This window comes from Ambystoma mexicanum, chromosome 6q (genome assembly GCF_040938575.1).
Source record: "Ambystoma mexicanum isolate Mex_15411 chromosome 6q, UKY_AmexF1_1, whole genome shotgun sequence".
Taxonomy (NCBI): domain Eukaryota; kingdom Metazoa; phylum Chordata; class Amphibia; order Caudata; family Ambystomatidae; genus Ambystoma; species Ambystoma mexicanum.
The window spans coordinates 1454577933-1454590157 of record NC_090937.1 but is presented as its reverse complement, the minus strand read 5'-3'; the positions used below and the strand labels follow the sequence as shown (position 1 = coordinate 1454590157).

Below are 12225 nucleotides of genomic sequence, written 5' to 3'. Positions count from 1 at the left end.
GTATAAAAAGAAAGCTAGTTCTACAATTCCTCAATAGACACTCTCCTGACTTTGCCCTCCTCACCGGAACTCACTTACCGGTATCGCACTGTACATTTTTTATGCAAACAAAATACAGAATGGCCTTTCATGCTGGCTTCACCAGAGGTGCGAGAGGCACCATGATCCTTATACACAAAAGGCTGCCATACATAGTCACAGAGGTGAAAAATAACCCAGGGGGAAGGGTTATGATGATCCGAGGGGAACTGGTGGAAGCCATATGGGGTATTGTAGCAGTGTATGCAGCTCCCCCATCACGTGGGTTCTGCTTAATGATCTTTAGAAGCTCATAGTGGCGGGGGAAGCAGAGAGATGGGTCCTGGGGCGGGATTTCAATGACTTGATGGACACTGGCCTTGATAGGTATCACATGGGCAGTAGGAATCCAGAACTCCCCATCAAACTATGCTCCTTCCTTAGGACTAAGGGTTGGCTGGATACTTGGCGATGTCTGCATGCTAGGGAAGCTAGGTACACTTTATTTTCTGGGGCTCACTCTTCTCTATCCAGGTTGGACTATCTGTTCATCCTGCTGACAGCCACTGACTGCTTACGGCGCGATTCCTAGCTAGGGGGATATCGGACCATTCTCCATTACTTGTCATGCTCAAGAGTGGACACGAGTCACCTACACCAGTGTGGCAGCTGAATTCATACTATTTGGGTTTCCCAGAGTTTCCAGAGGCACTACCACACATCACGCAGGAATACTTTTCAGTTAAAGAGGGATCAGTGGACAGCCCGGTCACATTGTGGGAGGGATACAAAACGGTTCTCAGAGTGGAGGCGATCTCGTTAGTGGCGGCAAAGCGTAGCCAACATGCACATGCAGTGGGGAAGGCAGAAGTGGCTGCAGAAAGAGCAGAGACGGACCTAGTGGCTGCCGGATCTCCGGAAGCACAGCTAAATTTGAGGACGGCTCAGGAAACCCTCAGAAGTATAGCATTAGACAACGAGAAACAGGCACACTGGCTCAAGCGCAGCCAGGTGCATGAGGCCGGGAACAAGGCGGGAAAGATGCTTGCTTGGTTGGAGCATAGTGAGAGTGCAAGCAGATCTGTGAGAGCCTTGCAGAAAGACAATGGGAAAGCGATTACGAGAGACACTGAGATTTCACAGGATTTTACAATTGATTATGAGTCCCTGTATTGCGCCCCATCCTGCTGACCGGGAAATGGGGAGCCGGTAGGGTTACATTCTGCGGTTCTCCCACAGTTGACAGCGCAGCAGCAGGAAGGGCTTGAAGTGCATATCTCAGAGGAAGAGGTGGCAGCGTTTATCTCCCAACTGCTGTCGAGAAAGTCTTAGGACCCTAATGGCTTTCCAGTTATTTCAGCAGTGTAGAAGGGACAGCATACTGTCGGACGATCTGCGAAAGGCACGCATAATGGTTCTACCCAAGCCGGGCAAGCCCCTGGAGATTTGCGCCTCTTACAGGTCAATATTATTAATCAATGGTGAGGCGAAAGGCTTGGCAAAGGTTTTCGCAAACCGCTTATTGAGGATTATCGACTACCTGGTCCATCCAGACACGGATTTATGCCATCATACTATGCTCGCGTGAACCTGCGCAGGCTACAAATGGCTCTGGGCCATGCTTCTACGATCTCGGGCCCGATGGCTTTACTGTCAGTAGATTTTGAAAAAGTGTTTGATTCTGTACATTGGGAGTCACTACAGGGAACCATGGAGAGTATGGGCTTTGCGGAAAACGTTCTGAGCTGGGTGCGCTTACTATACAAATCACCAGTAGTGGAGGTGCAGGTTCACAGATTTTATTCTAGAACGTTTTGCTTGGAGCAGGGTATTAGGCAGGGGTGCCCCCTCTCGCCCTTGCTCTTTACCCTAACAGTGGAATCGCTGGCAGTACAGCTAAGGTCTAGCAGGGCGTGCATGGTCTTCAAATGGCCCTGGGTGGCGAGGAGAGAATATATTTAAATGCAGATGACCTATTGATATACATGAGCAACCCCTCAGTGTTCTGTCCTTTGGTGACCAGGATACTACAGGATTATCAAGGGGCCTGCGGCCTCCGGGTCAACTGACAGAAATCAGTCCTCTTCCCCATACAGGGTGGGATTGCGGCGCTCCCGCAGGATTGCTGCTATCAGGTGTCTGTGACAGCCTTCCAGTACCCCAGGATTCTGTTGGGCGACCAGCTTGCTACGTTTCTAGAACTGAATCTGAACCCGATCATTGATAAATTCAAGGTGGATGTCTCGCACTGGCAGTATCTTCCGCTGAGCCTGCGATAGCCCTGCCAAACATTCTATATGCATTGCAGAATGCTCCACTCCTGGTATCTAGGAAGGTCTTTAACAGGATGCTGCGGGAGCTTCTATGGGGAGGTAAACAGGCTTGCATCGCCCTTAGGACCTTTCAGCGGTCGGTTTGGGAGAGGGGGGTCGGCTTGCCCTGTATGCAGCAGGTCTACTGCGCGACAGAGTTGTCAATGACTGGCTGCACGGTGACCCTAGGTTGCCTCATATTGTATCCAAACTGAGATGCATGAGGGTGAAGCCCTCGGTGTAGGTGTTATATACTAAGGAGAGAAGGCATATGCGGCAGGTGTGGGAGGAGGCACATGAGCATATTGGATGGTGGGTGAGGCCGACCTTAAGTCAGCCACTATGGGGCAACACCCAACTACAGGAGCTTCTCAAGATGGGCCACTTTAGTTATTGGGACAATCTGGGGATTCAGAGCCTGGCGGACATGGTACGGGGGGTGGTCTCCTTCCCTTTGAGGTGCTACGAGAGAGGTTTTCCCTTGGTGGTGGCAAAAGATTTAGGCACATACAGTTATCGCATTCTGTGAGAGCCCAAGTTTCCGGTCTTGAGTGAGATTCCACATAGCTCCCCATTGGAGGCAAATATTCTCCCTGGGCGTATCGAGGCCAAAGTCACGTTAACGTTATACCAAGTGATATCTGTGCACAGGGCTCAGGAGCTATCCCACCTCAAGGAGAGGTGTGAGAGAGAGTGTGCAAAGGCCGAGAAATGGGTGCACGCATTGATGTTCCCTCGGGAGATCGGTAGATCAGCCAGGCTCTGTTTTATACAGTATAAGATTCTGTCTACTACTCTCACATCAAGCTCTGTGGGTGAGAATGGGCTGATAATGATTGCTGTTTAAGATGCGGGATGTCGGCGTGCACATTTTATCATACCCTGTGGGATTGCCCCAGGCACAATTGTTTTGGGGGAAATGCATACGAAAGTTGTCTGGCGTACTGAATGTGGTGGTACCCGGGGACCCAAAATGTGTACTACTTTGAATTTGGGGCGATGAGGGGCTTTTTAAACACAATAAGACATTCCTGGCAGTTGCCCTGGGACTAATAAAGAAAGTTATTGCTTCATTGTGGGGGTCCCGAACCATTCACAAATGAACCCGCTGGGAGTCCGAAATTGACATAACTATGGCCCTGGAGAGACGTGTACAATGCTAAGGGATGCCCTGCAAAATGTACTAATGTTTGGGATCAACATACAGGCCCAGAAAGTGTTGCATGACACCTGTGCTGGACTCCCGTGGAGAGCCCGGCAATTTACTTTATGTCAAGTCTTTCGTGTTGCCAAGTTAAGAAATGATGGTTATGTTCATTGTGTTCCTTTTAAAAATGGTCACATTAAAAAAAAGGTGCATAAGGAAGGTATGTACATCTTTAAATAAGACAAAGATACAGGAAATGGATAATGGAGGGGTAGACTGTTGTAATAAATTATCTATCAAACCACATCATGTAATATTCCTCATCATAGCTTTTGCACCAGAAGGCTATTCCAAAGAAATATACAATCAATGGCTATGACAACTAATCAAATATAGTCTTAATGTAGACTATGTTCTCCACACATTTGCGTTAATCACCACAAAACCAAAAGCCAGAAAGGCATGATTCACTAAGTGAAAATAACTATTGCATTGCTACTCGCATGCCTAGAACATGGTTGAAACACTGCTTAACCAAATAATCCAGAGTTTTACTCTAGAGTACAGATATGTGCATCATCCAACACACTATTAGTTCTGGTAGATGGTTCATGAAAACATTCTTCATTCAAAATAGTGACCCAACTGGAATTTCTATGCAAAAGTGAAATGGCTGAGGTTAGCGCCGAAGGCTAAACTAAAATACTTCCATATCATTAGCCTGTCAAGTTATGGATTCTGAAAGATGATAAACACTGACCTCTCCAGCCATACAAACATATTACTCAAAATCCTTGGCTATACCTCATAGAAAAATCCACTGACCAAAAATTGGACTGCCAGAAGGGACATTGTTTTGACAGAGGATGCCTATGGTAATATGATGGGATGGCTTTTGAGAAGCAGCATTTTCCCCATTCAGCAATTATCAAATGTTCTCTGAAATATTTCAGTATTAATATGACGTGTGAAATCCACATAACAACTTCATCCAAGATAAACTTGGTTTTGCCTCTACCTACCTATCATGTCTCATTTTTCTTTGTTTTCTTGCATTAGAATTAGGAAAGCAAGAAATGTCTTGAGGTCACATCTTCTACAAGTAAACAGAGCTGTCCCATAAAATGTGCTTAGATGTGTGGAAATATACATTATATGAACACCAGTTCTCATTCTATAATGTTACACAAAGGTGTTGCCGTGGCCCACAAACAACAACTCAAAATGAGCTCTGTGTGTGTGTTAAGTTGCAGTTCTCATGCCAGGAAATAGCTTATGGTTAAAATAGCACGTACAAATACCAGTTGATGACTTCCTCCAGGCCTCAGCCTGAGGATACAAAAGAACACATGTTGAGCCCCTCCTGGCATGTCTATTTGTATTTCACTATAATTACACCAAACTTTCTGTTCACCCTATCCACAAGTGCCTTTCAAGGACCCTGTATTATGTATGTGTGATGCTAACACAGCTGAAAAATAATATAAAAAGACCAAAAGATTGTAAGCAAGTCAGAGAGCCCTAGCGAAGCATATGTTATTGCCACTCTCCACTCGAGTGCTTTGTTGATGCAACACATGTATCTATGTGACTTTTATTCTCGTTTTATATTCCAGGTGGGAAGAATCGTTAAAGGAGGTGCTCACAGCCTTGCTCCAATGTGCCCTGTTTTACAGATGTGCATCATATAATCGCTTATCAGAACTTGTTGCCAACATTAAAGCCATCAAGTCCAATCCTTGAAAAATCCATGACGCATCAGACACCCAATCCATGGTTCCGGCTACACCAGAAACAGCTGAAAACTATGAATTGGTAGGAGAAGTTATTTTGCATCAGCTTTTTTTATTTCGTCCAAAACGTTTTCTTGAACTTTGGAAATTGAGTACATTGAGAATAACCAAAACAAACCTTGCATTAAGGCAACACATAACATGCTTCTTGACTGATACCCATTAAAACAGATTTCAAAACAAAAATAATCAATATGTTGCCCATGCTTGGTAGTTTCTTCTTTAAAGTATTAATGACATATGGGCTGATGTTATGCCATGTTTTTATTCTATGGGTACAAGAGTAGCAGCCGCTGCATAGTGCTTGCTCCGATTTCAACTACAAGAAGGGCTGAATTGTAAGGTGACTTTCAAATGGATGTAACTGAGCTGATAGACAATAGCTAACCACGATGTCCAGCAAGCTTATTCAGAACAAATCAGGTGCAGCAATAGATGAATGACTATTAGCAACATCAGAAAGTTTGTTTTCAATATATGGTGATTTGTAGAACCAGGACATATCATCACAAACTAAATTCTTCACATCCCAACTTTCTCCATCTGGAAGCAAAATGGACACTATAGAGAAGTTTCCCTAAATACATTTTCTCTCGATTTAAAGAAAGAGTACATTAGGTCTGTGAGAATAATTTTTCAAGACCCTCTCTAGAGCAAAGAGCATTTAAGAGAATAGTGAAAGTGTAGTAGCCTCTAGAAATTAGTGGTGAACCCAACCAAATGACTGGAAGGAAAAGAGCAAAGAAAACAGACATTTCGCAAACTACATGTCTTGATAGCAACATTGTGTTATCACAGAAAATGTGGAGTTTTCAGATAGTTTCATATGCTGAGCTGGTCGGATAAGATTTTTAGATGTACATCATTGTGTAAATAGCAAGTGAAATGCACTGAACAAAATTGACAAAGAATATAACTAGTGCAACCTTATTGCTACATACTAAGTAAAGGGAAATGGATTAAGTGATACAATCGGGTAATCTGGTTGTCCTGAGGTTGGGAGTCTAGTGAGAAGATAAATCATTTGGAGTGCATCCGTGAGGGAATCGATGAGACAAGTAATGGTCCTCTCTCAGCGGGTATAGCAGTACAAGAAATGGAGGAAAGGGGTTGATTATACACATGAAGGCTAGGTTTGAAATGTGTGCCCCTGCCCCCTGAAAGCAAGGGATGAGGGACTACACTACCTGACGAATGAATAAGGTGCACAGCAGAGCTACAAGGTAGGGGTTTGGAGAACTTGAATGAGAGAAAAGTCTACACTGGATATTGAGAAAACTCCCCTTAACATCACTTCCAGATGAGACTCAGGTCTGGGTGGGTTACCGCAGGTACTGGAAGGATAATCTAACACAATACAGAACAGTGCGCAAGGCCATGGGAAATGAATTGCTTGATGAAAGAGTCATCAATGTGAGGCAAAAAATGTTTGCAGTGAAACAGAACCATGGGGGGCCCTGAAGCTACAGTGATGTAACAGTCAAAGTATTCCTATAGGTTAAAGCGTGTTTATTATAGGAAGCAGAGGATGTGTTTGGGAGGGGCAGGGGGTTGAATGCAGGGAACATGTTTGATTGTTTTACATGTGACAGCATTTTCCAACTGAAGGAAGGGGTAGGTCAACGGTAACTGAAGATTTAAAAAAAGGTCTTTCCAATGATCAGAATGCCCAAAGGTCGGCTAGCAATGAAAAATTCCTATCGACAATAACGAAAAGTGGAGTTTTTCCCAGCTGCAAACTATCCCTAACATGATGATGCCCCGTACCAACCATAGGGTCCATGATATACCATCAAATACCGAGCAAATCCCTGTGCATTATTAAAGGTGGTCATGTTATTCAAAATGTTAACCATAATATGCTCTCCAACAATGGCAGGCCCATACATTCTGGGAAGCAAAGTCACAGCAAAGAGAAGACCACATGCACACAGAATAAATATTGGGGATTTTGTACTTCATATTAAGAATGCAGAACTACATATCCAGCAATAAATCTCATTTGGACACTCTATGGGTCAAGCCAGCCCACAAGCGAAGGTCAAAATAACCAACAATCCAGTCTAAGAGGAAAGTGATCTGTACAACTTTAAATAAAAGGATTAGCCCTCCTCTCGGCAAAACAGACATTGATGTATGACTGCACCAGGAAGCGTGTGCATGGGACAGGATAAGCTGTGTAGTAACGCCTAGCCAAACCACCGGGCAATGTTCAAAACACCGTGGCCTGGATATTGATGGATCAGCCAGCACACCAGAAGCACTTAATAAAAACGGAATTCAATGCATACAATGAAACAAAACGTTGCCTTGACAGTTGTATCACCAAGGACAACACAAATGGTTGCCTGTGATGTAGTAGTTCGGTATTAAAATGTTTCATTGGCAGGTTTCCCGTCCATGATAGGCCAGGTGACCGAATGCGCGTCTTACGTTTTGTTTTTGAGCAACGTAGATATGCATACGTACGTTTGTATCCGTGATAGACAGATACATTGATAATCAGAAAAGTCTGATGAATCAAACAACATACAATTGTAATTTGTATTATCTGTATCAGCACTGTAGCCTAATTTGATAAAGCAGTTCAGCCGGCTGTTATAACTGCTGCCAGCACCATAAGCATCCTGGCAAGGTGTGCATCCAAGCCCAGATGCACCACTTCTTTCAATCAGAATCACCAGAGCCGCTAAATGAGTAAGGCAGACGGGTGGCTGCATGGCCGCTGGACACTGCGGGTCCTCTCGTACACACACACGTACGTAGTTGACCTAGCGTTGGCACTGGTTAAATGAGGCAGTTTGGAGAGGGGGTTTCAGGAGCGGTTTGATTTTCTGCCCTGGCCGATGCACACAGTGGCCATCTCAGCGAGTTCCATAACTAGACCCGGCCACGGAGAAAAGGGGAACCGGTGACTGGGCTATCCCTGCACACGGGGGTCATTGCAGTGTTGCGCCTGCCTGGTGCACGTGCAGCATAAAAACAGCAGCAATGTGTGTGCATTGACCAAGGAAAAGGGCGCAAACAGTTGTACACACGTTGCACTGGGCACCCGTGTTACTTGACAGAAAGCCCTACGGAAGCATATTAACCTCGTGGCCGCCGCGCCACCGCCGACGACGAACACACACCCTGCCCTAAAGGGCTGCACGCTGGGTAAAACAAAAATGCACAAGGCAGTGTCCCCCGCACACAGTCTATGAACACTGAAAATAGCATCATCCGTTCATCTCACTGCTTTTTGCTGTAACCCCCCCAATGCACAGTGCTGCTATCCACGTGTACCATATATACAAGAACACACATATATGCATTTGTTTTAAAAAAAAAAAACAATAAACGTTGACAAGTAAATCCATTCTTCAATACTAACACATTTCTACTTTCCGGTGTCCACCTCGCATTGTCTCCTGCTAATGACAGAGAAATGTTGGTTCCAGCATCACACACACATCATTGTCTTAAAAGGAGGGGTGTTTTTGGTTCCCTTCTAGAGAGCACTGTAACATGATCCCAAGCATTAACGCCTAGTGTCGCCCATAAACGCATACATGTCCCCGAGCCAGCGACACGAACCCGAAGCTAACATTACAAATGCATTTCCAATAGCTGCTTGGCGGAGCACCCGCAGAACAAATCGGTTCAGGACTCGTTGAACATATTCCCACAAAACAATAAACCATCTTCGCACCTTTCCAAAAAATATGCAGTCTAAAGAACACATATTTCTATACCATATACAGTCGCCTGCATTCCTATGCAGCTAACATCCAGTTACATGAATGCGTGCAGCAGGACAACAAAATTAACTGTGAAGCACAGATTTCATTTAAAGAAAAAAATAGGATTACAGATACATTTTAATCTCATGGGTACGTCTACAACAATCAGATGCAGAATAAAAATGTAAATAAATGCCCACCATCCCAGCAGTTGCTGCGCAAAGTAGTAGTGTCCATGGTGATATTTGGCCATCGACGCAGCTCAATTATAAATAACCATATATTCGCTACCAAGTCTTCAAAAAATGCACTCTCACTCTCTCTCTCGCTCTCTGCCTCCCTCTCTCTCGCTCGCTCTCTCTCACACACACACAAAGCAAGCTGGCAGCCAAGGGAGGGGGATGGGAGGGGAAGACGCAGAACAAGCCTTCATGTATACACAGATATCAAAGCAGCTTGCAAGCTTTCGGAAAACAGGAAATCGGGATAAAATACATGATTGCAATTTTTGTTTTTACCTAGAGGCAACCCCTTGTTAAGCAAATGAGAACTTCCCATGGAGATGTGTGTCCAGACTCCGCACAGTTAAGAACTTTAGAGAAATGTTTGAAAAATCCTACGCATATGGCGGCCACTTCAATTTTTTTTTCTTCCCTGAAATAACACAGGCGCGCGCACACACACGCACACACACATACAGAGCACAGCCCAAGTGCTGCTGTCTCTGAAAGTGGGAGAGGCATGGCAGGCGGAGCTTGCGCCAGGCCAAATTTATCTTACGTTTTGCAGGCATGAAGGAGAGTAAAAACAGAGAAGGGCGGTGGAAAAGGAGAAAACGAAAATAACCCATCTTTGTGATAGAAATAAAATGTGGAACTGTGCATTTATCTGTATACTTTGTTGGGTGTGGCTACAAGTGCAGAGGCAATTTATTTCAGGGATTAGATGTAAAACGAATGCCGTACAATTCGTTACTAGTCATCAATGCATGTTTTTTAACAGCAGCATTTCATAAGGCGCATTTTTTAAATTCTTAAGTCATTCATTTTGATCAGTCACTGCAAAAACGACAATAAGCTGGGAAATGAAATCCACTTCACCTTCACAGGAATAAAAAGAAAAGCGGTGTCTTTATTTCATGGCAAAGACAAAATAGCTAACAGAATCCTTAGACAGCATAAATACAAGTCCCCTCTGGGCATGAAAGACGAGGAAGCAGAATCGCCATTAAATGACAAAGCAGTCTGATCACCTAGACATTGAACGGGCCAATTAGGAAAACAACTTTGATGAACCCAGATTGTAATTTAGCCTTGACAAACAACACAAACAGCAAATCTATTTGTGATGAATTTGCCACCTGGCAAGGCTGTGAACGCCATGGATTTTTTGATTTTCATTAAATAAAATGTTGCGTGTAATTCAATTTCAGGAGGGAAATCTGATGGTCAGATGTCCTTTCATAAAAACCATGCCCAAAACACTGTACACCTGTGCCCGGCTGCCTCTGTAACATGATGGCAGAAACCTGCTCTACAGTGGCACAGAGCAGGTTGAGGTAACGTGCCCTTTTGACAGCTGAACAGACACATGCACCTCCTGAGATGCAGAGACTGGACTAAGATACCCCTGTTCCAAAAACTGCACCACTCTGAGGATTCTGTCCTTGTTGCACGTTGAACTGTACATATAAGCCTTACCTGAGTTAGGGTAAGGTGCCGGGGTGTTGCTAGATCTGGAAAAGATCTGGGGCTATGCTAATTTTGGGACTGTCAGGACTGGGGGCTAGCTAGCCTTTTGGTTGTAACCCCTGAGCTTCTATCTGGGGCTACAACCAAAAGACCCAGGGCTATAGCCCCCTCAGTACCCCCCCCCCCCCAGCAGCGTCTCTGGGATGGTGGACAGCATCTCTCAGTTATCCAAGCCACATTAAATTGATATCACACAAGTGTGAGTCATGTGGGCCGAATCCAGCTGCTGAAGGGTTATGTGTATTCGTTCCAGACAAGCGTGCCCCTGCCACTGGCAGGACTGCAGCCTTGGGGAATTGCCTCTCTTTGTTCCTTTGTAAGGGCAGGTAACAGCCTTTTCACCAGGGTCAGCCACTCCACAGGAGGCTGGCCTGAGAACAGAAATCAAAGTGTGCATCCGTTCACAAAGGGCTAGGCCTCACTCCAGGGTGCTGCATTCCTAAAGGCCTTTGATTCTATTGAGAAGTGAAGGCGATGGGGTTAATGTAGCTAGGGAGTCATCTTTACAGTGTTACCATAATTGACCTAAAATCATTTTACCTAAAACATGTGATCACAATTTTTGACCTGTTTTTCGGTTAAATTTAATCAAATATATATATGAGGTGGTAAGGGTATAGATTAGGTTGAGGGGAAGTGGGGAGGATTGCAGAGGATTGCGGAGCGTCTCCCCTCGCATTTTAGACTGAAAAAAAGGTCAAATAATTTTAATCAAAAGTGATTAGGTCAAATGTTTTAGGTTAAATAGACCCAAAGCATCTGTACAGTCGAGCAAGACTTTCACCATCTTGTTTCTCTCTGCCTCGCTCTCTCTCCTTTCTGTCCCATCCACTTTCTCTAGAGCTAAAGCAATTTGGGTGCAATGTCATCATTGTAAAGTCGACTTATTCCAAGAGCAGTGATTGGAACCCCTAAAGCAGGCTAGCTTTAGTGCAATCATCTATGGACCTTTACCTTTAAAAGAAGGGGTTCAACATCACTTCTTTGAATCATCTCTGGAATTCAACCCTGGAAGAAGATTTTCGCTAAACCTTGCTGAGAGAGAAGTCCTTTCAAAAGTCCTTGAGTTGTGAGATGAATGCAGGTGCTCCAAGGCAGAGGTGAACTGTGTTCCCTAACCATCCCGAGGGACCTTTTGGGGTCTGCTAGACGAAGACCTGCATCTCTGTCAGCTACCCTGTTGCCTAGTACCTCTCTGGGTTGTAGAACCCATGAAGGTGTGTGCTACCTTCCGCTGTGTTTTGGAGCCAGAGCAAAGGATTAACCTTAAAGGCATGATCCAGTAAAAAATGTTATTGTCCCTATGGGTCGGGCATGTTTTTTTAAGCCTAAGTGGCTCGATTTTAGAAAAATTTCCTATGGACCTTACCCGAGTTTTCGTCCATTAAACGCACACGAAAACAGACACCTGGGCGCTGCCATTTTGTGATAATCCTATCATTTCCCCCATCGCCCTGGCTGACCTGCTTTTGCGGCACTAAA

At 44.7% G+C, this 12225-nt stretch overlaps 1 protein-coding gene across 5 annotated transcripts in view; it reads right to left on the bottom strand.

The window, feature by feature from the left end:
- The window catches only part of CTBP1 (C-terminal binding protein 1), a 1060098-nt gene extending 1050374 nt beyond the window's left edge, over window positions 1–9724 (bottom strand). The window contains exon 1 of one of the 5 annotated variants that reach the window (XM_069632161.1): window positions 9511–9724. In XM_069632161.1, coding sequence (XP_069488262.1) covers window positions 9511–9550 — 40 coding nt within the window. In that variant the 5' untranslated portion in view covers window positions 9551–9724. Of the gene's footprint in view, window positions 1–8643; window positions 8747–9192; window positions 9371–9510 lie in introns of those variants that run through there. The other 4 variants (XM_069632164.1, XM_069632166.1, XM_069632165.1 and 1 more) reach the window with 4 other exon arrangements.
- Between the last annotated feature and the right edge of the window lie 2501 nt (window positions 9725–12225).